The 27,097-nt window shown below is 41.0% G+C and overlaps 1 protein-coding gene across 2 annotated transcripts in view; it reads left to right on the top strand.

Moving 5' to 3' along the window:
- Positions 1-27,097, top strand: part of LOC109685928 (S-adenosyl-L-methionine-dependent tRNA 4-demethylwyosine synthase TYW1-like) — a 198,827-nt gene that overhangs the window by 154,570 nt on the left and 17,160 nt on the right. For both annotated transcript variants that reach the window (XM_074075772.1, XM_074075774.1), the window contains one exon: positions 14,236-14,346. In XM_074075772.1, the coding sequence (XP_073931873.1) occupies positions 14,236-14,346 (111 nt within the window). The remainder of the gene's footprint in view (positions 1-14,235; positions 14,347-27,097) is intronic.

Raw genomic sequence — 27,097 nt, 5'->3', positions numbered from 1 at the left:
GATATAAGTAATATTTCTGGAGAATTAAATCTGCTGTCAGTTTGCTGATTTTAGGCATGTGTGCTTGTTAGCTGCCTTGTATTCCTTCGAGTTTACTTCATGTCAGTAGTTTCTGGAGGTGTGTGCTGGCCCCATTAGGTCTCTTTCTCATTCCTGACTTGGGTACCAGTTGGGCCTGGCTATTTCTGTTCATCTGTGCCTGCTGCAGGAATGACGGATAGACTCTGCCTGCAGGAACATTGCCAGACAGTCTGCTTTTCTGTCAGTATCCTCAGGCATCCAAGTCAATCTGCTGCTTTACGAGATGGGAGTCTGTGCTGGCCTCCTGGGGTAGGCTGTTTAGTGACCGTGTGCTTATTGATTTTATGACACTGTCTCCTTGATTTCCATCCTCTCTTCTGTAATATAGGGGACCTCTCTTGTTCACCTGGTGGTGGCGGACCTAGATTTTTCAGCTAGCTCTTCTCTCAAATGGAAAGTATATGAAGTAGCCCCTAGGATTTTATAGTAAGAATCTTTCTTCCTCTAGAAACCTTACTATTTGTTTATTCTCTTTCAGTTGTTTTTGTCTCAAGCTCCTTGCAATCTCTCTTCCTTACTAACCATCCTTTCTTCTACTTTTCACCTCGTTGTCCTTTTCTTATTATTTCTATGCTGTAAACCTCTCTATTAGTGGTTCTCACTGCACAGGTTATGTTCATGCTGTGAAGAACTGCTCCATTTGTCAACAGAGCAATCCCTTCCACTCTCTCCTGACCTTCAAAAGATGGAGAACCACCATTCTGTAGCAGTCATTTGAATTTCTGAGGTGTAACCATGGAGTGGGGTGCTCTCTGCTCCCCTCTCTTTTCCCTCCCATCTCCCTCAAGTAGGAGTTCTATTTCTTCTGCTGCAGTTACCTTCCTTTGCAGCCACCCCTCCTTCTCTTCCAGTCTGTTTGCCTCTGAGTCCTGCACTTCCAGCTTTCTTGTGCCCATCTCCCTGTGAGCCACCCTCTCTGCTGCTTCACTGGGAACAGCTGGCTGTGTGTGACAGTTGCCAGGACAGTGTCAGGGCCCTTCGTCATTTTGTCTTGTAGTCACTTGTAGGTCCAGGATTCTTCAAACTCTGGCCTCACCACCCCAGGTGCCAGCTCTTACGCACCGTCTTTTCAGCTCTCAGGAACTCAGGCAGATCTTTTCTGTCCCTTTACCGAAGTTCTGGCCTTCAAGCAAGAGAATGTGACTTCCAGTATCTGCTCCAGTGTCCGCTGGGATCAGGCTGTTACGCTCATACAGTCTCATGCGCCCGTAGCACAAAGAGTGTGTGTATATGGTTTCTGACCTGCGATCTTTCCTCGTATCTCCATTTAGCCTTTTTTTCTTTCTCTGTACATACATTTCTGTCACTAATGCTATGTCATGTGAAATTTTATTTCTAGCTTTTAAAAATTCGGTGTTATAAAAATTACTGCTTGTCATTAAACATTCTTCAGAATAGTTATTTTCAGTGGAAGCAAGGATGCAAAGAAACAAGTCGTCTCCCCTCCTTTACCCCCCCCCTTCTAAGAATCACGTCTGTCTCGAGCCTGCTGTTGTTGGCGTCGTTCCTCAGATGTGCTGGGTTCATAAGCTCTGCTCCGAAGTCATCTGTAGTGCTAGCTGAACGGCTGCCCCATAGATCATCCAGCCTTACCATTCCCAGATTGAGCGTCTGGAGAGTCTTCCCCGTCTCATATCATAAATGAAGCTGGAGTGAATGCTCTTCTCCATCAGTATTTGTCTACAGTTTATATCATTTCCATGAACCTAAGTTTTTAGAAGTACAATTACCAGGTCAACAGATTTTTAACTTTCTACATTCTTCAGTCCCGTTGCCATGTTACCTTCCCACAGGTTTGTGCTAAATCACATTCCCACCATCAGTGAGTAAGCACGCCTGTTGTGCTGCTCAACTCTAGGCAGCACTGAATATTGCTATTTAAAAAAAAAAAAAACTTTGCCAATTTGATAAGCCCAAATGGTGCCTCATTACTGCTTCAATTTGAATTTCTTTGATTACTAGTAAGTCAGCACCATATTTTAGGAGACCGTTTTATCTTGTTTTGACACAGCCTCAGCTAGTTTGTCTTGAATTGCAACTGTCATGATAAATCACTGAAGTGGAAGCTGTAGACCTGGGATGTAATAACCTCATCCAGAACATGGAACACCAAAAGCTGCCTAATTAAAAGCCACAGAATTCTAACTCCTAACTGCACTTTTAACTTTTTATTACGGATATTTAAAACACCCAAGAGAAGAGAGAATAATATGACAAGCTCCTCGAGCCATCACTTGGACAGCTACCAGCATCCCACAGTCTTGTCATCCATCTCTTCCCTATAGCAGGGCAGGCTATTGGAATGTTTAAAACTAAATAGCATGCAATATCGTTTTATCCACAAGTACGTCTGTATACAACACACAAAGACTCAAAAACTTGACTGTCTCCTTCTGGCACTTTTCAAATATATTTTTATTTTTTAATAAGCTTTATTATTGGAGTATATTGTACACATTGAAAAAGTGCACAGATCTTACACAAATAGCTGGATGAAGTATTACAAAATGAACACAACCAGCATACCTCTCTAGAAATAGAATATCAACATTACTCTCCAAGTTCCTTCCTGGTCACTGGCCCTCCCTAAAGCAAATCTTGAATTTGCCTATTACCTTAAGGTAGCTCTGCCTGTTTTTGAACTTTATGGAAGTGGCATTGTGACAGTTGACATTATTTCGTGAATATTTATATTCACGAAATTCACAGATGCATATATTCTATGTGCATCTGTGAGATTCACCCACGATGTGTGCAGTCGTACTTCCTCTATTTCCGTCTCTGTATTCTGAATGTGCTACAGTTTATCTGTCCTACTGTTGACAGACGATCATGGTGCTTACAGTTTGCGGCAATGAATAATTCTTCTAGTAACACTCCTGTACATATCTTTTGGTGCTCATGTGTGCTTATTTGCACTGGCCGCGTATCTAGGAGTAGAATTGCTGTGTGTGCATTCACCCACCTCTAGCCATATGTGAATCTGTATGGCTGACAGGAAGAGCTGTGTGTCCCAGTTACTGTGCACCCTCGCTGCCACCCAACCATGTCAGTCTTTGTGGTGGTTGTTAAGTGATTTAATTTACATTTCTGTTCATTGGTCACTTGAATACCCTAACTTGTGTGTGTATGAGTGCATGTGTGCATTGTGGGTAGAACCCAGGGCCTTGCACATGCTAGCAGGTGCTCTACGCTGACCTACAACCCCAGCCCCGGCAAACTGTTCTTACTCAAGGCTGTGTAGGAAGTCCAAAGGCTTTGGTCTTTTTCTTTCCCCTTGGCCTCTTCCTAATGGTTCTGCAGGTGTTCTTTACATGTTGTAGATGTGAGAAAAGTCTCCTCCCACCCCCCACCCATGCCTTGTCTCTGTATTCCTGAGAAGCAGCCAGCTTTGATCAGTCCAAATTGTCAGTTATCCTTTCTGTTGAGTACATTTTATTCTGCCTAAGAACATCACTTGTGGGAGGAGTGAGGAGGAGTGAGGGGGTTAAGAGGAGGTGATCTTGTTCAAAGCACACTGTATGCATCTATGGAATACCACAGCGAAACCTCTTGTATGCTAATAAAACAGAGTGGTGCTGATGGAGTGGCTCAGGTGGCAAGAGTGCCTGCTTAGTAAGCATGAGGCTCTGAGTTCAAGCTCCAGTGCTTCAAAAAAAAAAGCGGGGGGGGGGGGGACAGCATGAAGAAATTCTGCAGGTAATTCTTTAGATTTTTTTTCTTTTATATGATCTTTTAAAGTGGAGATTTTTGCCCACTGTATGGGTATCCATTTGAGTCAACACTGTTTGTTTATTTATTTATTTATTTGTGAGACTGAGGGATTTGAACTGAGGGCCTCACACTTGCTACACAGGTGCTCTACTACTTGAGACACACCCCAGCCCACCACTGTTTACTTTTAAGAATATCATTTTCTTCCCTGTGATTTAAAGTTAATTTTGCCATGGGTTAAGTAGCTGGCTGCAGATGCTTACGCCTGTGGTAGGCTGTCTTGTTCACTGCTGCGTCTGTGCCAGGCACTGCCATTGGATGTGATTGCCACATCCCGTGCTCTGCATCCCTCAGCTTCTCTCCTCCCTGAGGCTCATTTGCCTATCCTGGGCCCTGTGCAGTTCTGTGTGGTTCTTTAGCATCATCTTGTCAATTTAAAACTCTACATTTTAGGTTGAGAGAGTACCGAATCTATACTCAGATTGGAGACACGTTACATTTTTAAGTCAAGGATTAGCAAAGATTTTTAGGCTTTGGAAGCCCAGAGGTAAAACAAAGGATATGGTGTAGATTCTGTGACAGCAAGAAAGCAAATACAGCTTTATAAATTTATTTTCACATTAAAAATATCATAATTGAGTAAAACTTTATATTAAGTCTACTAAAAGGAAGAATATTTAGATCTGTGGGAGTTGTAATACTTTGCTAATTGGACTTCACAATTACAGTTCTCTGTCATCAAATTGACTATAATTGTTCATTCTTAAAAACCAGTTTTAGCTCAAGGCCATAGGAGAACAGGAAGAGGAGCTGATGTGGCTCGTGGGCTATAACTTACTGACCCTTGCATTGCAGTATTCACACAGCTCCACCACCATTATGAGCATTTGTTTAGAATTCCTTCATTTTAAAAAATGATGTTTTATAGTTTTCTCTACAGAGGACATGCATATAAATTTTTAGATTTATTTCCAGATATATAATAATGTTGGATGCCATTGGTAAATGATATTTAAATTATTTCATTTGTAATTATTTCAGATGTATAGAAATAAAAGATTTTTTGGACATTTTGCCTTAAATTTATCAACTCTTCTAAAATGATTGGCACTTTATATATTTTTTAAATCATCTTCATTTCTTCTGTTACAACACTAGCTTTGATACATAATACAATGTGTAATAAAGTTTGTGAGAGCTAGCTTTCTTGTTTATTTTCAAGGTTGGAGCATGTTTTCAGTATCTCACCATTAAGTGTGAATTTTGCTATTGATTATTCACGAACACTCTTCAGTAGACTAAAGAAGGTCCCTTTGTTCCTGGCTTAATGTGATGTTTTCATTACAAATGGCCAGCCGTGGAGCTGGCCATTCATCAAATGCTTGTTCTGCATCCACTGAGATTACTTGATATCGTTCCTTCATGAATTGTATCGATTTTCAAATACCAAACCGCATTCTGTTCCTAAAATAAACCCAAATGGTCATTATATCTAGTTCGTGTGCTATGGGTTACTATGCATATTATTATTTAAAAGGTTTTGGCATTTCTGTTCATGAGTAAGGCTGAAGTGTACTTTTCTTTCTTTTTATGACTTTCTCAAGGTTTGGTAATAGTATAATGCTGGCCTCAAAAAGTTAGGGGAATGATCCCTCTTTCTTTTCTAAGAGTTCAGTGTCATCATTAAATTAGTTCTCAGTTCATTCAGTTTTTCACTTGTTGTTAAGATGAAGTGAAGAATCTTAAGCTCTATATTTTGCACTGAATCATGTACTCATTCCTTGTTATTAACACAGAATAGTGCTGAACCAAATGGTATACTAAAACTTATTCTGTCAGTCCCCTGTTGATGGAATTTGGGTTATTTCCAGGCTTATGTTTTAATAAGAGTAGTGTTTAATAGTTTTGTACACACAGCTTTTCACATTTTAATCACTGTCTTTCACTAAGTGTTCAGGTGACATTGCTAGGACAAAGGGTGATGTTACATAACTGGGTTACCCTCCTAGACAGGGTGTTTACTGTGTTCGAGATCACTGGTTCTGTGCAAGTGCACAAGTATAGCAAAGCTTAAGAACAGCAGAACCTCTTTGAAGAAAGACTGCCCTCCCACAGGGACAGTGGCTGTCTCAGAGAGGTCGCCATGCATGTGTGTGCCCCAGCTTTATTGGGCATTAAGGTGAAGTTTTTTGAGACTCTGTTACACATTTATCAAGACAGCATTTTAAAAAAAATTTATCAATTATATGTCATTATAAACCCTACCATAATTCTTCTCCAACATGCTTTGCTATTTTTGCACTTATCTGCCTGTTTCCATTTTGGAACAATCCTTTACTTTTAGGACAAAATCTTTTTACATAAAAATCCTTTTTTATCCAAAAATGGTGTTTTTTTTAATAACCTTTCTTAAAGCTCTTTATCTTCTTTTTTACCTTTTTTCTTTTTTAACCACAAACTATATTTAAGATAAAGGTCACCTGCCTACACTTGGCTAGATATTATAAACTAGATATTATACAACTTTGTTGCTGTTTAGATTTTTAAGAGGGAGCCTTTCCACGTTTTTTTTTCCTCTTTAGTCTTATATGAGTCTAAGAGTTACAGAATGCTACATTGTAGCTAGGGCTGGCTAAGATAACAAAACATCCAAACAACCTTAAACAGCAAAACTGTCTTAGTACAAGCAAGAAGGCAGGAAGGAGAAAAAATATACTAAGAGTCCCAGTCCTTTGACTGTTAACCCTGTGGTTATGGTTTAGTATACAAAAGGCAAATTTTTGGATAAGTATTTGGACTTTCTACACATAGGAGGGGAGGTAAACTTCCAATGTTATGCAAGTTTATAAGATAATAGTGCAGAATGAGAATAAAACTGGAAAGACAGACCACTGTATGGACAAGAAATCAGGTAGGCTCACCAGAATCAGAGGAGAATAAAGGCTTCTGCTTCTGGGTAGGGGGGACCCTGACCCTTCTGGCTTGGCTTGACAAAATATGCCACCAGATTCGGATTACTGGGTTTGAGGGCCAGAAGTTTCTTGGACTTTGTCGGAGAAAGAATGTAAGGACGGCCCCCAGGAGATTAAGTAGCTGTAGATTTATTAGTGCAAAGCAGTGACGGCAAAGCAGAAGTGCCCCCAAGACCGGAGGCGGCAGGCTCAGGAAGGAGTCCCAAGACCTCAGCTTTTATTGGGGTCTGCGGACATGGGGTGGTCAGTCCTGGAAAATGGGTTAGTGGGGTGTTAACTTCCAGAGACTGGGCTGTGTGTCATCAGCGCCTCCCACATGTCAGGTGGGGGCAGTTTTTGCCTTGGGTGGTCAGACCCAGGTCTGCGTATTTGCTATATGTCACAACTGGTCCGTTAATGTCAGCAGTCCAGGAAGAGACTCCTTATCAACATCCAAGCCATGGCTCCCAGCCATCAGGTGTCTTGGCTCCCTGCCTGGCCCCTGTAGCAGGGTTGTATTGTTAAATTTAAGTCCATTTTTCCAGAGCTCACCAACAGTGCTATCAATTTTGAGAATTTTTCTCTGAAAATGGTATGTTTTGATTTACATTCGTTTTTATTATGAAGGAGAGTATCATCTCATGTGCTTAAAGTCTATTTGCATTTGTTTTGCTCTGAATTTTCTGTCTATAGCTCTTGTTTAATCAGATTGTTGTATGTTTCTTAATCTTTAGAAATGGATTATTGATATCAATTTCTTGGCTTTGATATGCCAACTCTTTCTTTGTTGACTACAATTCTGAGCTGTCTCTTTTTAACGTTTTTGCTTTATTTTAATGTTGTAAAAATGTCTTCAAAAAGTCATACATTTCATCCAAATGACATTTCATTTGGATGAAATGTCAATAGGAAACCTGTTTGCCTCCTCTTAACTCCCACTCCTCAGATGCAAGCACTGTTAATGCTTGATGTGGCTCCTTTTTTTTCCTTTTTTTTGGGGGGGCGGGGGATGATACTAGGGATTGAACCCAGAGCCTCATGCTTGCTATGCAGGCACTCTACCATCTGAGCCACACCCCACCCCTTTTGCTCTAGTTTGTTTTCAGATAGAGCTTCCACTTACTTTGCCTGAGGCCGTCCTCAGACTGTGATCCTCCCACTTTAGGCTGGTCACAGCTGGGATTACAGGCGTGCACCATCACTCCGAGATGTGGTTCCTTTTATGATTTCTTTTGCTGTTGGATCAGATTTCCATCACTGAGTCTTACAGCGTGGCATAAAACACACTTTGTACTCCTAATTGTCTCCTTCCTTGGTGTGTTCAGGTGCTAGTGAATGAAGGTGTAATTGCTGGTTACTGAGCTCACTTGTCTTGGGATCCTTGTAGAGGGCTCTCCTGCTTATCCTCTTTGTGCAGAATGCCTCATTTGGCTGCATTGTCACTTACGACTTTGAACTTGCTTTTTCATTCTTACATGATTTATTGGGACAATGCACTTTGTCCCCCATAACTAGCATAAAACTTAATTAAAGCCATTTCAAGACTAGGTGTGGTTTCTGCGAAGTCTTTGATAAACTGCCTAGTTTCTAGTAATAGTGCTAAACATTGTACTATTCCATTGCTTTTAAAAGCTGTTACAATAAAATGAATGTGCTTTGTATACTTGTATGAAAATAAAATAATGAAACCCGTGGAAACTGTGTTAAGAAAGGGAAGAGGGATGAGGGAGAACGATGGAGGAGCTAAAGTTAACCAAGGTACACTGTAAGCACATGTGAAGATGTCACAATAAAATCCTCCTGTACAGCTGATATAAAAAGTTTTTATAAAAGAGTTTTATAAAAAGCTTATTAAAAAGTTTAGCTTTTTTATCAACACTAAACATAAACAACAAAAAACCCCCAGTGTTACCAGTCAGAAATTGTTTTAAAATTGTGCGTGCGTGTGTGTGTGTGAAGCAGGTGAGATTTAATTTTTTGACAGGAACCTAGTAGGTCTGTACTCACTGTGTTTGAGAGGTGGGCCCGGCCCTGCCGTTTCGGGTCTGCCCCTCTCATCTTCATATCACTGTTGTTGCTCAGTTTCATTTCTGCCTGTGGTTTTGCTTATTTGCTTTGGAGAATGTGTATCCTGGGCACTGGTCTGCTTTGTCCTCTTCCATGTCTCTGTCCCCCTAGCCTGGTGGAGTCCTCGGTGCTATTGGCACTGGTGACACGGGCAGCTGGAATTCATGCATTTCCCACAGCATGGCAGGCGTTAGATCATTTGATTTTACAGCAGTCCTGTGAGATGTCCAGGCTGTTACTCCCTTGTCACAGAGGCTCAGACAGCATACCCGAACTCCCTGCCCACCCAGAGTCCAGAATTCACCTGCTTCCTCCTCGTCCCACCCACCCCCCCACCTCACCACTCAGGCCTTTTCTGCTTCACGTATGCCCTTCCCTAGCCGCTTTCACAGTGCTTTCCATCCACCTCTGGACTTCTGACCTCAATTTTCATTGCACACATTGCTTTTGTGTAAGAAAAAAATAAGTGCAAACCCAAATTGGAAAAGTGCCAGAGACCCAGCCTGAACGTCACAGCTGTCCTGTACAGATCCTGCTGCACACATAGTGATGCCCCTTCCTTTCTCGTTCCTCCCTCCCTTTTGGAGCGTCTGCCCACTTCTCAGGGAACGGTTGCAGACTCCCGGTGACATTATAGTATGATGGCTTGCTGATATTTTCACAGACATCATTTGGGGCTGAAGCATTGCCTGAATGAAATCCCCACGTTCCTGCCATGGGTTGGTATGTCTCCCCCGAGGGCCCGTGTGTTAGAAGTCGTGGTCGATAGCCTGAGAGGAAGCTTGCTCTCTTCATATCCTTGAAGAGATAATGAGTGGAGCCCCTTCCTTGTTTTATCTTTGCTTTCCAGTCACCATGGTGAGCGTTCCCACCATGATGTACTGTGCTGCTCTAGACCCAAGAGAGATAGGGCCAACTGACCATGTTCTGAAACCTCTGACACTGTGGCCAAAAACCTTTCCTCTCTTTAAGCTGATTTATCCCAGACACTTTTTATGGTAACAGAAAGCTAACACAGTCCTCATTTTTATATTCCATGGTATTGTGTCATGACTGTCCCCACTATACAGTGAATAACCAGCGTAGAACCCCTGCAAAGTAAAATCACTAAGTAAATCTCTAACTGAAAAAAAATTAAATTAATGCAATCCAGCTTGTGCTCGTATTTTTCCTTTATTAACAGAAAGAAAGGAGAAATAGTGACAGTGTCATGTACTTCCATCGCACCTTTCAGGCCACACCTGCACTTAGTTATTGTTTTAATGTAATCTAACTGAAATCTGATACCCTTTTCTCTTTTTGGCCTTAACAAGTGCTACAAGTCAAGAGAAATGTCTGACAGGTAATAGCGCCCAGGCTGAGTATCCCTCACCTAAGTGTTTGGGACCAGACAGTTTTGGATTTTGGAATATTTGCATGTGTATAATGGGATGTCTGTGTTTCCTGTGCACTTTGCACGCGTAGCCTGAAGGCTGGTACATTTCTAATGTACCTGCTTTTTGACTGTTGGGTGTGTGGAATTTTCCACTTGTGGTGTTACATTGACCCTGAAAACATTTTAGATTTGGGGGCAGTTTGGATGTTTTTATTTTCAGATTAGAAATGCTCAACATGTATGTATCTGTGTCTATACCTATATCTATGTGTAGAGATACAGATATAAATGTATATGTAAAAAATCTTCCTGTATGTCTGTAAATTAAGTTATTGTAATTAATAAGTAGATTGTACAAGGTCACTGGACACAGGGTTAGTTTACAGAAATCAGTGGTATTTTTTGTATGGCAACAATTAAAGCATCAGTTAAATATTAGTGAAATGAGAAAAATTTTTTTAAAAGATAGCATAGTAGAACAAAGTATCCAAATAGATTTGGTAGTAATAAATCTGTGAAAAGAAGTTTGAGACCTTTACACAGACTGTTGCTGAGAGAAATTTCAAATGCCTCGGAGGCACTGTTCTGGAAGATTCAGGATTCTTGTGCACTGTTGCTCTCAGCCACGGTGGTCCGTAGGTCTGTGGGCCTGTTGAGCTCTTGGAACGTAACTGCTCAGAACTGAGCTGCGCACAGTGTGTAAAGTGCACATTGGAGTTCAGAGGCTTGGTATGGAGTAAAAGAATGCCACAAGTTCCAGTTTTGAAATACTGATTACTTTTGAGGGGATACTATTTTGCACATACTAAGTTAAATAAATTAAAATTAATTTATGGCTGGGAATGGTGGTACACCTGGGTCAAAATCACAGATGATTATGATCTTACATAATCATTTGTAAGATGATTCTAGAATGTATGGCTATGCAGAGGGTCAAGCATAGCCCAGGCTCCCTTAAAGAAAGGAGCCAGAAGACTTGCTCAACCATATGCTCCTGTGCTTCAGCACCACTGACATTGTAAACCCCACAATTCAGGACCCGCCCCCATTGCTGTCTCAGCTCTGTCACGTTCAGAGCAGCCCTGGCCTCTCCCCACTAGATGTCAGTAGCACCCCCTCTTGTGAAAACCAAAACCTTTTCTCAACATGTTGCCATGTGAGAAGGTCAATGGAGAGAAGTTCCAGAAGTGTAAGAGAATGCAAAATGGCCTTGCTGGGTGACCGCCCTTTCTACTGTACATCAGTGCTAATATCAAGCAACAGTGATTTAAACAGCCAGATATTAGGACAAGGATGAACAATTGGATCAGTGGAACTCAGTAGAAAAACTTTAAAAACCAGAGGTACACCCTCACCCACATAAACACAGACTTTCTTATATTTATTACAGTGGAATATCCACGTGGAAAGTAAGCTTCATCTCAGCACCACACACAGAAATCAGCCTTGGTGGGTTTCACGTGCAAATATGAAGACAGATGATGACGCCACAAGAAAAGAATATCAGGTTGTCTTCATGTACTTGATACGTGCATTCCTGAGAAAGCTACAGGAAGCACTGATGGTGAAAGAAAATAGAAAGTGTGTGTACTAAAATCAGAAACCGTGTTGACAGTGAAGAAAATGGGAAAGAAAGCTGTAAGTGGGTGAAAGTCCTTCCAGTGTGTTTATAACAGAGTTCTTCTGTGCAGAACACAGAAGAATTCAAAAGTCAGCAGGAAGATAGAACAATGACTCACGGGTGTGGAGATCCACCTGCTAGAAGACAGGAAAGAGGCAGAGCCAGCCATGCATTGAAAGATGGCAGCAAAGTGCCTTGGAGCAGGACGTTGACGTGCGCAGGTGGAGTGAGATCAGAGTTACAAGCAGCTGACAGTGCCTCTAAGGTCTAGCTACATGCCAGGTAGAACGCTTGTGCACCTGTGCATAAGAGACAAAGACAGTGACGATCACAACAGCATTGAGTTGTCAGAGCCGAAGCAGGAAACATCCTTCATGAGTAGCAATTCAGACAACGGAGTATCAAGTGGCAATAAAAGTGTGTTTGCAGCCACATAAAACAGCACGAATGGCTCTCGCAAACATTAGGCCCCCTGAAAGACACCAAACACAGAAGAACATTTTCCACAACAGCATTTTATGTAATTTCCTTAAATAGGCAAAAATAAAGACAAATGTTCAAAGAGAGAGCATCATTTTCGTTTGTTTTTAATAATAGCTTAAATCTGACAATAACTTAAATGTCTGCCAATAGGAAATGGTTGAACAAGTACTTGTACATTCATGCAGAGGGGTACTAATAACAAAGAAAATGCAGGACCTCAGCCTGAGGCGATATGGGTGGGTTGTAGGGGTTTCCTTCATGTTTTTGTTCTGTTCTGTTTTGTTGTTTTGTTTTGTGATGCTGGGGATGGAACCCAGGACCTTAAGCATTCTCAGCAAATGCTCTGCTGCTGAGTTACAGCTCCAGCCAACATGGAGAACAGGCACAAAAGTATACGTGAGTCTGCGTGTTTACATTTTAAACACAGGCAAAATAATGTGAAATTGGGCTCTTAGCTGTGTTTAGATAAAGGCAGTGGCTAGTGTCTGAGAGGACCAGAGGTATCTGGTGATGGGTATTTTTAATTTTTTTTGACAGCACTGGGTTTTGAACTCAGGGTCTCATGCTTACTAGGCAGGCGCTCTACAACTTGAGCCACTCCATCAGCCCTTTTCTGTGTTGAGTATTTTCTAACTGTTTGCCAGGCTGGCTTCAAACTGTGATCCTCCTGCTCTCTAGAGGCCTGAGTAGCTAGGATTACAGGCATGACTCACCACCACCCAGGAATGCTGAACTTTATTTGCTAAATTTTCTGTAAGATTTTTACATGTGTAAGTACATATGCCTGCAGTTTTTCTTTTCTTTCTTTTTGAAGTAGAATTAGAAGAATGATAGCCATGAAAAGGGCATCTGGAAGATGTCTGTCCTTGCCTATGTTGCATAATACGTTTCTAAAGGAACCTTTGAGTGTGTATGAGTATGTTTGCTTGAACATCACCATTTTCTCATGTGCCTGCTCAGTTCTCCACTTTAAAGATCTCTGTTTTCTTCATCACAGATCTCAAGTGTTTCTCCTTTTTTAAAAAAAATTAATTATGAGTGTTTTCAAACATAGACAGAAATAAAGAGGTTGAGTCCTTTAGCTTGACTTTGTTTTTCTCTCGGTTATCTGAACCTTGCCCCTAAGACGGGGGTCTGGCAGCGTGGGTCTGACGTGGGAACTTGCTGCACAGATCCCCAAACGTCCCGTCCCCTTTGCCATGTGCTGTTGGTTACATGCAAGTCATAGGCCCTGCCTCTGCTCAAGGGAAGGGTCTTACTTTGGATTTTAAGATGAGTGATGTTGTTCTGGGAGTTTTCAACATGTCCTTGAATCTTTGATTATTTGCTTTCGGTCCTGGGAGGGAGCTGAACAGTCACAGGGTATGAGTGTGTTACAGGCTTTAATGGTGATTGTTGAGCTGCCTTTGCCTCTATGATGAACAGATGGCGACATGGACATTCCATAAATGTGCCTTTTCTGCCAGCACGAAATGCTAGGAGATTATTAAATAATGAGAAAACAATAAAAAGACAAGAATAATAATTCTGTTGTTAATAGTCTGAGTGATCATTATCTGAAAGCCTAAAGGTTATTTGAATTAATTTTTCTGGCCTAAAACTATTTCATCAGTTTGCTATTTCTTACTAAATTAGTTCAGTAAATATAACAATACAGTAAATATAAACTGTGTTGTTGGATGCCTCACATAGGCTTAGATACTACAAGGGAGAGAAAAGACATTTATCTAGTATCTGTGTCCTAATTAAGAAATATGAGAATCTTATATCACTGTCAACATAGTTTGTCCTCTCTCCCCAAAATATAGCTTCAGTTTACTCGAGGTCATGCTGGGTTTCATCTGACCTGTGTTCCCTGTGGCTTGAAAACATCTGAACTCCTCTTGGGTTAATAGGTGACTTCTACCAAGACTGAAACCAAGTTGACTTTTCCTTTGTTTTAGCAACAGCGCACTGTCTACAGACTGACACTGGTGAAGTCTTGGAACGTGGATGAACTGCAGGCCTACGCCCAGCTCGTGTCCCTGGGGAGTCCTGACTTCATCGAGGTGAAGGTAAGTCCTGATGGCTGCTGTCAGGCACATTTTGCCCTCCTGCTTTGGTGGCTGGGGAGCAGGTGAAAGCTTTCCAAGCCCCAAAGGAGTGCTTAGGCCTCTTATTCCTTATCCATTCACAGGATTAATTGAGAACCTGCACTGCTCTAGGCACCCAGGAGAAGCAGTAAAGAAGACCCAGCTCTTGCTCTTGAAGGGCTTATATTTTAGGGGGAGGCAGACAACATAAAATGAGCAATCCCACATAGAGGCATCAAGCTGGGAGAGGACAGAATGATGTGTGAGTGGCTCATTGGAAATCTCAAACATCACAGCAGTAGATGGTCTGCTGCCCCCAGCCCTCATCTCTCACCTCAAACTCAGTGAATGTGTCCAGTTTTTGTTCAGCTTAACCCTGGCCACTTTTTCTGTTCTTCCCCAGATCACTGGGCATCATGGTTCACCCACAACTGTTGGCCATAAGACATGTGCTCTTTGAAACACTTTTTCAGAGCAGCAACTCACACCTAAAACTTTGTGATTATTCAAAGAGGTTTCTCTGCCACTTGGATACATTATACACCTTCCCATTTAAACTACTTTTGAATTAGGATCCAAAGAATACTGTATGTTACGATTAGTCAGCTTCTTTCTTTTATTTTTATTTTTATTTATTTTTTTATTATTCATATGTGCATACAATGCTTGGGTCATTTCACCCCCTTCCCCCACCTCCTCCCTTACCACCCACCCCACCCCCTCCCTCTCCCCTTCACCCCCTCAATTCCCGGCAGAAACTATTTTGCCCTTATTTCTAATTTTATTGTAGAGAGTATAAGCAATAATAGAAAGGAACAGGGTTTTTGCTGGTTGAGATAAGGATAGCTATACAGGGAGTTGACTCACATTAATTTCCTGTGCATGTGTGTTACCTTCTAGGTTAATTCTTTTTGATCTCACCTTTTCTCTAGTTCCTGGTCCCCTTCTCCTATTGGCCTCAGTTGCTTTTAAGGTATCTGCTTTAGTTTCTCTGCGTGGAGGGGCAACAAATGCTATCTGGTTTTTTAGGTGTCTTACCTATACTCATATCTCCCTTGTGTGCTCTCGCTTTTATCATGTGCTCAAAGTCCAATCCCATTGTTGTGTTTGCCCTTGATCTAATGTCCACATATGAGGGAGAACATACAATTTTTGGTCTTTTGGGCCAGGCTAACCTCACTCAGAATGATGTTCTCCAATTCCATCCATTTACCAGCGAATGATAACATTTCATTCTTCTTCATGGCTGCATAAAATTCCATGGTGTATAGATACCACATTTTCTTAATCCATTTGTCAGTAGTGGGACATCTTGGCTGTTTCCATAACTTGGCTATTGTGAATAGTGCCGCAATAAACATGGATGTGCAGGTGCCTCTGGAGTAACCTGTGTCACAGTCTTTTGGGTATATCCCCAAGAGTGGTATTGCTGGATCAAATGGTAGATCAATGTTTAGCTTTTTAAGTAGCCTCCAAATTTTTTTCCAGAGTGGTTGTACTAGTTTACATTCCCACCAACAGTGTAAGAGGGTTCCTTTTTCCCCCGCATCCTCGCCAACACCTGTTGTTGGTGGTGTTGCTGATGATGGCTGTTTTAACAGGGGTGAGGTGGAATCTTAGCGTGTTTTTAATTTGCATTTCCTTTATTGCTAGAGATGGTGAGCATTTTTTCATGTGTTTTTTGGCCATTTGAATTTCTTCTTTTGAGAAAGTTCTGTTTAGTTCACTTGCCCATTTCTTTATTGGTTCATTAGTTTTGGGAGAATTTAGTTTTTTAAGTTCCCTATATCTTCTAGTTACCAGTCCTTTGTCTGATGTGTAGCTGGCAAATATTTTCTCCCACTCTGTGGGTGTTCTCTTCAGTTTAGAGACTATTTCTTTTGTTGAACGAAGCTTTTTAGTTTTATGAAGTCCCATTTATCTATGCTATCTCTTAGTTGCTGTGCTGCTGGGGTTCCATTGAGAAAGTTCTTACCTAAACCTACTAACTCCAGACTATTTCCTACTCTTTCCTGTATCAACTTTAGAGTTTGGGGTCTGATATTAAGATCCTTGATCCATTTTGAGTTAATATTGGTATAGGGTGATATACATGGATCTAGTTTCAGTTTTTTGCAGACTGCTAACCAGTTTTCCCAGCAGTTTTTGTTGAAGAGGCTGCTATTTCTCCATTGTATATTTTTACCTCCTTTGTCAAAGACAAGTTGGTTATAGTTGTGTGGCTTCATATCTGGGTCCTCTATTGTGTTCCACTGGTCTTCATGTCTGTTTTTGTGCCAGTACCATGCTGTTTTTATCGTTACTGCTTTGTAATATAGTTTGAAGTCAGGTATCGTGATACCTCCTGCATTGTTCTTTTGACTGAGTATTGCCTTGGCTATTCATGGCCTCTTGTGTTTCTATATAAATTTAACAGTAGATTTTTCGATCTCTTTAATGAATGTCATTGGAATTTTGATGGGAATTGCATTAAACATGTAGATTACTTTTGGGAGTATAGACATTTTTACTCTGTTGATTCTACCAATCCATGAGCATGGGAGATCTCTCCACTTTCTATAGTCTTCCTCGATCTCTTTCTTCAGAAGTTTAGAGTTTTCCTTGTAGAGGTCTTACATCTTTTGTTAGGTTTACACCTAGGTATTTGATTTTTTTTTTGAGGCTATTGTAAATGGAATTGTTTTCATACATTCTTTTTCAGTTTGCTCATTGTTAGTGTATAGAAATGCTAATGATTTTTCTATGTTGATTTTATATCCTGCTACCTTGCTGTTGATGATGTCTAGAAGCTTCTGAGTAGAGTTTTTTGGGTCTTTAAGGTATAGGATCATGTCATCTGCAAAGACGGATATTTTGACAGTTTCTTTACCTATTTGTATTCCTTTTATTCCTTCTTCTTGCCTAATTGCTCTGGCTAGGAATTCCAGTACTATGTTGAATAGGAGTGGAGATAGTGGGCATCCTTGTCTGGTTCCTGATTTTAGAGGGAATGGTTTCAGTTTTTCTCCGTTAAGTATAATGCTGGCTGTAGGCTTGTCATATATAGCTTTTATAATGTTGAGGTACTTTCCTTCTATTCCTAGTTTTCTTAGAGCTTTTATCATGAAATGGTGTTGGATCTTATCAAAGGCTTTTTCTGCATCTATTGAGATGATCAAGTGGTTTTTGTCTTTGCTTCTGTTAATGTGGTTTATTACGTTTATTGATTTTCGTATGTTTAACCACCCCAGCATTCCTGGGATGAAGCCTACTTGGTTGTGGTGAATAATCTTTTTGATGTGTTGTTGAATTCGGTTTGCCATTATTTTGTTGAGGATTTTTGCATCAATGTTCATTAAGGAGATTGGCCTATAGTTCTCCTTTTTGGAGGTGTCTTTGCCTGGTTTGGGGATAAGTGTCATACTGGCTTCATAAAATGTGTTAGGCAGTTTTCCTTCCCTTTCAGTTTTCGTGGAACAGTTTATGGAGGGTTGGTATCATTTCTTCTTTAAAGGTCTGATAGAATTCAGCAGAGAATCCATCAGGTCCTGGACTTTTCTTTTTGGGGAGACTCTTGATTGCTGCTTCAATTTCATTTTGTTTTATAGATCTATTCAGGTGATTAATTTCCTCTTGTTTCAGTTTTAGATGATCATATGTATCTAGAAATCTGTCCATTTCTTTAAGATTTTCAAATTTATTTGAATATAGGTTCTCGAAGTAGTCTCTGATGATTTCCTGGACTTCCATGGTGTTTGTTGTTATCACCCTTTTTCATTCCTTATTCTACTAATTTGGGTTTTTTCTCTCCTCATTTTAGTCAGGTTTGCCAGGGGTCTATTGATCTTGTTTATTTTTTCAAAGAACCAACTTTTTGTTTCATTAATTCTTTGTATGGTTTTTTTTGTTTCTATTTCGTTGATTTCAGCTCTTATTTTTATTATTTCTTTCCTTCTATTTGTTTTGGGATTTGCTTGTTCTTGTTTTTGTAGGAGTTTGAGATGTATCATTAGGTCATTGATTTGGGATCTTTCAGTCTTTTTAATATATGCACTCATGGCTATAAACTTTCCTCTCAGGACTGCCTTTGCTGTGTGCCATAGGTTCTGGTAGGTTGTATTTTCATTTTCATTGACTTCCAGGAACTTTTTAATTTCCTCTTTTATTTCATCGATGATCCTTTGTTCATTAAGTAATGAATTATTTAGTTTCCAGCTGTTTGCATGTTTTTTGTCTTTTGTTACTGAGTTCTAGTTTTACTGCATTGTGATCAGATAATATGCACGGTATAATTTCTGTTTTCTTACATTTGCTGAGGCTTGCTTTGTGCCCTAGGATATGATCTATTTTGGAGAAGGTTCCATGGGCTGCTGAGAAGAATGTATATTGTGTAGAAGTTGGATGAAATGTTCTGTAGACATCAAGTAGGTCCATTTGATCTATTGTATATTTTAGATCTTGGATTTCTTTATTGATTTTTTGTTTGAATGACCTATCTATTGATGATAGTGGGGTGTTAAAGTCTCCCACAACCACTGTGTTGGAGTTAATAGATGCTTTTAGGTCTTTCAAGGTATGTTTGATGAAATTGGGTGCGTTGATATTGGGTGTATATAGGTTGATAATTGTTATTTCCTTTTGGTCTATTTCCCCTTTTATTAGTATGGAATGTCTTTCTTTGTCTCGTTTGATCAATGTAGGTTTGAAGCCTACTTTGTCAGAGATAAGTATTGCTACTCCTGCCTGTTTTCGGGGGCCATGGCTTGGTAAATCTTCTTCCAGCCTTTCATACTAAGTCTATGCTTATTTCTGTCAGTGAGATGGGTCTCCTGTAAGCAACAAATTGTTGGATCTTCCTTTTTAATCCATTTTCTCAAGCGGTGCCTTTTGATGGGTGAATTAAGTCTGTTAACATTAAGCGTTAGTACTGATAGGTATGTGGTGATTCCCGTCATTTAGTTGTCTTAGTTGTTTGAAGGTTTGATTGTGTGTACCTAGGTTGAGGTTACTCTCTACTTTCTTGCTTTTTCTTTTCCTGTAGTTTGGTGCTGCCTGTCCGTTCATGGTTATGTTGGGTTTCACTTTCTATGTGCAGAATCCCTTGAAGAATCTTGTGTAGTGGTGGCTTTGTGGTCACATATTGTTTTAGTTTCTGCTTATTGTGGAAGACTTTTATTGCTCCTTCTATTTTGAATGATAGTTTTGCTGGGTAGAGTATCCTGGGGTTGAAGTTATTTTCATTCAGTGCCTGGAAGATCTCTCCCCAAGCTCTTCTTGCTTTTAATGTTTCTGTTGAGAATTCTGCTGTGATTTTGATGGGTTTACCTTTGTATGTTATTTGGTTTTTTCTCTCTTACAGCCTTCAATATTCTTTCCCTAGTTTCTGAACTTGTTGTTTTAATGATGATATGCCGTGGGGTAGTTCTGTTTTGATCTGGTCTGTTTGGTGTTCTGGAGGCCTTTTGCATCTGTATGTGAATATCTTTCTCTAGATTTCGGAAATTTTCTGTTATTATTTTGTTGAATATATTATTCATTCCCTTTGTTTGTACCTCTTCTTCTTCTTCGATGCCCATGATTCTCAGGTTTGGTCTTTTGATGGAGTTGGTGAGTTCTTGCATTTTCTTTTCACAGGTCTTGAGTTGTTTAACTAATAGTTCTTCGGTTTTTCCTTTAATTACCATTTCATCTTCAAGTTCTGAGATTCTGTCTTCTGTTTGTTTTGTTCTGCTGGATTGGCCTTCCGTTTCGTTTTGCAATTCTGTTTTGTTCTTTTTTCTGAGGTTTTCCATATCCTGGATGGTTTCCTCTTTAATGTTGTCTATTTTTGTCCTGAGTTCATTTATCTTTTATTAATCGTGTTCTTTGTTTCACTTTGGTGTTTATGCAGTGCTTTTGTGGTTTCTTTTATTTCTTCTTGTGCTTTTTCAAATTCTCTATTTTTGTTGTCTTGGAATTTCTTGAGTGTCTTCTGTACATTTTGGTTGACCATATCCAGTACCATCTCTATAAAATTCTCATTGAGTACCTGTAGTATTTCTTCTTTTAGATTATTCTTGCGGGCTTCATTGGGTTATTTGGCATTGTTTATCTTCATGTTGTTGGAGTCTGGATCTGAGTTTCTGTTTTCTTTATTTCTCTCTAGTTCCTGTACTAATTTTTTGCTGTGGGGAAACTGGTTTCCCTGTTTTTTCTGTCTTCCTGTCATTGCCCTTGGTGTTATTACTGTCCCTGTACTGTGTGCAATTAAGTATTTTCTGGCTTGTAATAATAGCACTGGTGATATTTAGAATGGAAGGGTGAGCGGAGATGGAAAGCAAAGAAGTTAAAGGAAAAGGGGAAAACAAACAAGTAGAAAAAAACAAAACAAAGAGACAAACAAAAAAAGTTTCAAAGATATAAACAGGGAGAGACAGTGTACTAATCAACCGTAAGCCGAAAAGGCATTAGAGAGACAGAGAGAGTATTGAAAATAAAAATAATAATAATAAATAATAAATAAATAAATGAAAAAAATATATATATAAAACTCCAAGTTCAAATGCAATAAAGTTTCAGTGTTAAGAATTTTGGTGTTTGTCCCTCAGCCTCCAGTCCTGGAGCCCCAGAAGTAGTTCTGTGGTTGTTTCATCAAAGTGGAAAAAGACTGGAAAACCCAAAATAAAACAAAACTGCACAAAACAAAAAAAAACCCACAAAGTGTCCCAAGTTTAAATGCAATACAGTTTCAGTAAGTTTTTCAGTATGTAGTTGTAGTTCGGTTGTTGTCTCATCAAAGGTAGGGAGAGAGAAAAAAAAGAGTCTGGAGACAGGTCTGTGAATTGCTATCTGAGGCTATGGCTTGCCTGCCTGCTGGTGTCAGCCTGGTGTTGCTGGTGGCTTTATTTCAGATCTCAGGGGTGAGCTTAGCACTCACCTGGCCCCGCAGGCTTTGTTTACTTAGAATTCTCCTGAATTGGAGATGCTATGCGCAGGCTGGAGGTGTGGAAGAGTCAAAGTTTTGCCTCTTCTCGGTGGTTTTTCCTGTATATGTATCTCCAGCGTCTCTCCAAGATTTTACTTTAGGAAGCTCGCTTTCTGCTTCCTCCCTGTAGCTGACATCTTAGAATCCCGCCTCTCCATCCTTCTATCTGGGATTTTGTTGATCGTTTGTTCCTCTGCTCCCTTTTACTTCCTATGATTGGGAGTTAGATGAAGAGAAGATTGATCACTATCCCGCTGATAGGGATTTAGATTAGCATGTCACTGTGGAAGTCAGTGTGGAGGTTCCCAAGACTGTGTGATTGCCCTCTGCCACTCCTGACATGGACCCAAAGGAATGGAGACCAGCACATCCATGATTATGCAGCACTGTTCACGACAGCCAAGGCATGGAATCAGCTTAGGTCCTCATCCTCTGCAGATTAGATAAAGAAAATGTGTGCTATGTACACAATGGAATATTAGTTAGCCAGGAAGAAGAACAAATAATGTCATTTGAAATAAAAATTGATGGAAGTGAAGGTTGTCATGTTAACTGAAATAAGCCTGACCCAGAAACACAAATATCACGTGTTCTCTCATATGTGGAAGCTAGGTTAAAAAATAATAAACGTGGGGACCATTTGGGAACAGGAAGGGGGCCAGAGGGGTGGGGGAGGGGCACAAGAGGTGGTAGTGGGAGATGAGTATGATCAAAGTACCATATGTATACATATATATGTATGAAAACGGTACTATGAAACCTATTATTTTGTACAATTCATGTACACCAGTCAATTTTTTAAGGCAAAGATTGATGAGATTCAGTGTGCGAGTGTGTGTGTGTGTGTTCCAAGAGTAGACACTGTACTCATCCATTAGGATTGCTTGTTTCTTTCATTTTTTGGCCCATGTTTCTTTGGGAGGTTCCTGTATGTGGATTTCTGGGTAAGAGTAAATGCATGTTGTTTGGGTGGTATTGTGGCTGACTGCCCTAGACCTTTCTGAGAAGACTGCTCTTTTAGAGAAACTGGTGCCTGAGCACTGAGAAGGAAGGCAGAGTATGCAAAGGCTTGAGGCCAGGGTGTTCCGGCAGGTGGCAGAGCGATGGCATAGAGGCTCTGTGTGGTCCTAGAGGTGCCATCACAGTGCGTGCACAGTCTATCAAGGGGCGGGCTGAGGCCCTTTGAGCAAGCATGGGATTGGCTTTAAGTTAGCGCCAAGCTTCTTAAATACCACTGTGCAGTTGTTACTCTGAGGGCGTGTGCACTGGGGACTGATGCGCTGTGATTTTCAAAGATCACCTGCTGCTGGGTCATGAGTGGGTTTTGGAGGGCAGCTGCAGAAGTAGGTAGACCACTTATGAAGTTATTGCTCAGTCCAAGTAGGAGACATGATGGTTGGGAAAACCACTGGTAATGTGGTTAGAGTGCCATGGGTATGTTTGGGACAAGTCTTGGAAATAGAACCAATAGAACTTCTTGTTACATTAGACACACTAAGTAGAAGAAGAAAGGCATCTAGAATGGCACTGAGGGCCCAACAAGGTAGTGCACAGCTGTAATCCCAGCACCTTGGGAGGCAGAGATGGGAGGATCAAAGTTTGAAGCCATCTCAGGCAAAAAGTTAGGGAGACCCCATCAAAAAAACAAATTGCGATGGTGGTACTCTCCTGTAGTCCCAGCTCCCAAGTGGCAGAGGTAGGAGGAGGTTGGAGGCTGGCCCCAGGGAAAGGTGTGAGGTCCTATCTGAAAACTAAACAAACAGCACAAAGTGTTGGGGGTGTGGCTCAAGTGTCAGAGCACCTGCTTAGCAAGTTTGAAGTCCTGAGTTCAAATCCGAGTACTTAAATAGTACCTGGATTTTCAGCTTAAGTAATCACGTGGAAGATGGGACAGTTTACAGTATAGACTCATAGGTCATATATCATACGTGCCTGGAACTTGGAGGTAAGATGGGGCTGGAAATAATGATTTGTTATTCATCGCTGTGAAATGGTTTCTTATAGCTGTGGAATAAGTTAGGAGGCAAAGGACTTCTTTTCTTGTTTGTTTTTGAGACATTGTCTCACTGTGTAGCTCAGGCTGGTCTTGAACTCAAAATCTTCCTGTGTCATCCTCCTGAGTGCTGAGAATGGAGGCATGGCCACCAAACCCAGCTAAGAGGAAGTGACTCTGTTGGCAACTGAGCATCCACAAAATGAGACAAGATGGCAGGAAAATTTCCTGGGTCTCTGAAAGCTGGCTCTGCTATTTTAGAATGTGTTTTGAAACTAAGTGCTCCACGCAGAGGGAGCTGCAAAGCTGCTCAGCTGTGTGAACAGCTGAGTGCTTCTGCGTTACTGGACCCGGAGGGTGGGGAGGTGGGAGCAGATGGATGCTGACCCCTCACCAAGGGGGCACATTTGATCTCTGCCCAGCCCACAGACACTCCTTTCTTTTGAAATTGCTGCTAATTTCAAAAGGTTACTCTTTAGCAGGAGTGTTAATGACACAAAGATAGAAACTACCTTTGAAAATGTATGTTCTGGTTTAAGAAAGCCTTGCCAATGTCAGAGATGAGTGGTATTTTAATTTATGATTTAGCTATTAAAGAATGTCACTTCAAATTATGTTACAGTAAAATCTCTTATTATGAAGCTAGTCAGCTAGGTGACTTGATTACCTTTTATCTCCCTCCTCTCCCTCCTTCCTTCTCCCCCTCTTTCTCTTGCAGTCATGTTTTATAATTTGGAAAACAGTGAATCTTATTTTTTAAATTTTTTTGTAGGGGAGTGGTGCTGGGGTTCAACTCAGGGCCTCGCCCATGCAAGGCAGGCACTCCACCACTTGAGCCACTCTGCCAGCTCAGTAACCTTATGTTCTGGAAGAAAATGGCTGCCTGATAAACTGTACTTCTGATGGGTATTTTTTTTAGTTTGGCAAACTAGGAAATAGATAAAGATGTTGTAACAACATAGTTTCTTTCAGTTAAGGTTCCTACTGTACAATTTTAAGGTCTCTTTGAGTGCCAGTTCCCATTAAAGCAATAGAGACAAAAAGTGTGATATGGACATGCTATTTGTGAAATGAGTACTTTATTAAATAGGCAAAAGGTACAGAATTAAAATGAGGTACTTTGAGAGATTTAATAATTTAAAATTCATAGCCATGATTTAAAATATTTTAATGATAAATATAGCATAGTAGAGAGTGGTGTTACATCAGGGAAGAGCAGCGTGTCTTGGGTAGAAATGTCCTGCATGCCAGGCACTGGTCCATTGCAGGATCAGAGACATGCTGTGTTAACTCACCTCCCTCCTGCAGCAAGTTTATGAATTGTCTTCCTTTTAAGGGGAAGTAGCAAAATGTTCCCATCTGCTACATTTGTTTTGTTTTTGCAGCACTGAGGCTTGAACTCAAGGCCTCATGCTTGCTAGGCAGGTGCTCCACCACTTGAGCCACTCCACCAGCCACAGAAGTAGCAAAGTGGATGCTTACTCAATATAACATGCTGTCAGAAGACAAAAGCAAGTTACAGAATATTTATTATTTGATTACATTTCCAACTATATGTTCAGATATATTTATATAAGAAAAGTATAGACCAGGTGCAGTGGTTCACACTTGTAGTCCCATCTATCTACTCAGGGAGCAGAGATTGAGAGGATCACAGTTTGAGGTCTGCTCTGAGCAAAAAGTTAGTGAGACCCCATCCCAATCAAAAAGCCAGGTGTGATGATGTATGCCTGTCATACCAGCTATAGGGGAGGTGTAGGATTACAGTCTGGGGCTGTGGCTCAAGTGGTAGAGCACCTGCGTAGCAAGAGGCCCTTTGTTCAAACCCCAGTACTACCAAAAAAGAAAAAAGAAAATAAAACTATGGAAAACTTATTTGGGAGAAGGGAAAGGAAAGTCTGATTAATTTCACTTTTCAAAATTCTGTATTGTGTTATAATATCTTATAACAAGCATGCATTAATTTTGTGATTTTTTTCTTCTGTTTATTTTTGAGACAGGGGCTCTCTAGGTAGCCCAGGCTGGCCTAGAACTTGCGATCCTCCTGCCTCAGCCTCCTGAGTGCTAGGGTTACAGGTGTGACCACCATACCACCAACCTTTGTAATTCAGAAGACTGACATGGGCTCGGTGGTGGGGTGCTTGCCTTGGGTATGTGAGGCTCTACGTTTAACCCCAGCACTGAGGGAAAGAAAGGCTGAAATGGACTCCGTTTTTACAGAGTGCCTTCCTGTGCACAGCATTAAACAGCTTAGTGTCTAAAAAGGCATCTTTTTGTTGTCCTAGTTTTAAAATTCTCTAAAATGGAAGAGTTTTAAAATAACAGTAACAAGCTCTGTCCAAAATCTGTTTGATGAGACCAGGCTAAGATGACCTCAAATATTTCCCATAGTAAGCACTCTGAAGTGACTGTTGGGCAAGGTTTACCTGTCAGGTCCGTAAGGAAGACCTGGGACAGAGGCACAGAGGTCATCCTGGTGGCTCTGCAGTTCAGTGGGCTGTGGCTTACAGGATAGTGGGCAGACCCTGGGCCTTTCATGGCAGCACAGGTCAGGTTAGAACTAACCCTTGGAAGGCTTGCTCCTCACCAGCACGCTCAGTAAAAAGGAAAATCTCCCCAGTCTCCTTTTGAACTCATGGTGCCTATGGTTATCTCACTGTCCTAAGATGTGGTCCCAGGCTATGCAGTGCCAAGGACTCCCTGAAGAAGCCAGCACAATGCCCCTGACACCTTTGTCTGCATTTCAGTGGGGTGGCTGATCTTTACTTTGTGGAACTTGAGTGTGAAATGTGCACATTATCAAATACACCTCCATTAAGGCTGCTCACATACGTGCGCTCCCGTTCAGCTTCCTTCATTTGTCTTCCTCCTTTCTCTCCCTCCTCATGCTTTCTCTGTTCCTTTTATTTATGAGCCCAAAGCATGTGGGAACCACTTCACTTGGTTATATATGTCATAGTAGTGACTGTCTTGGGTCAAGAGGGAGATTGTCAGCAGCTGGGAGACCAAGGCTGGAGGGACATGAGTTCAAGGCCAGCCTGGGCCATATAGTGAGACCCTCTCTCAAAAAAGAAAAAAGGAGAGGAGGAAGAGAAGAAGGAGAAGGAGGGGCGTGGGGAGGGAGAGGAGGAAAGGAAGAAGATTGGGTGTGTCCCCCAGGCATGTGGTGTCCTGGGATTCGCTCTCCCTGCTGCACACGAGAGAGCACCCTGTGGGAGGTGGCAGAGCAGTTTTGATACATACTGAAAATGTACCCAGGACAGGTCACATCCTCCTTGAGCCTAAATTTTCTCAATGGTAAGATTAGAATAACTGTGTCTGGAGGCTTGTGTTGGGAATTCAGTGGGGGACCTGTGCCTCCACTGAGCACATGCTTGGATCGATTTCCATTAGACACATTTATTTAAACAGATCAATGGAAGCTATTTCTTTGTCATATTGATTTCCCCTTTTTTCATTGCTGGTCTTGAAAAATATTTGTCTTTTATGTTCCCTGTAAATTAACATGTATTTTAGCTTCAATAGATGTAAACAGGCCTGAAATCTTAACCATCATTATTTGCCTGCTCATTTGTGAAAACATGTTTCATATTACAAACACCTGCTTTATGAGCGCTTTAACAATAAAATCTACTTGCAAGTGAACTGCTGCTTTTGCACTCGCAGCCTCGCGTCACACCTTGAGAGCAGCGAGTGATCAGTAATTACTTGTCAAATGACTTCGAGCCCCTTCAGTATCCGTGTGCAGTGCTTACTGGTGTGCAGTGTAGAACCTGCTTTGCAAAACAATACCTTCA

This window comes from Castor canadensis, chromosome 6, assembly GCF_047511655.1.
Source record: "Castor canadensis chromosome 6, mCasCan1.hap1v2, whole genome shotgun sequence".
Lineage (NCBI taxonomy): Eukaryota > Metazoa > Chordata > Mammalia > Rodentia > Castoridae > Castor > Castor canadensis.
This window is presented reverse-complemented; position numbering and strand designations above follow the sequence as displayed.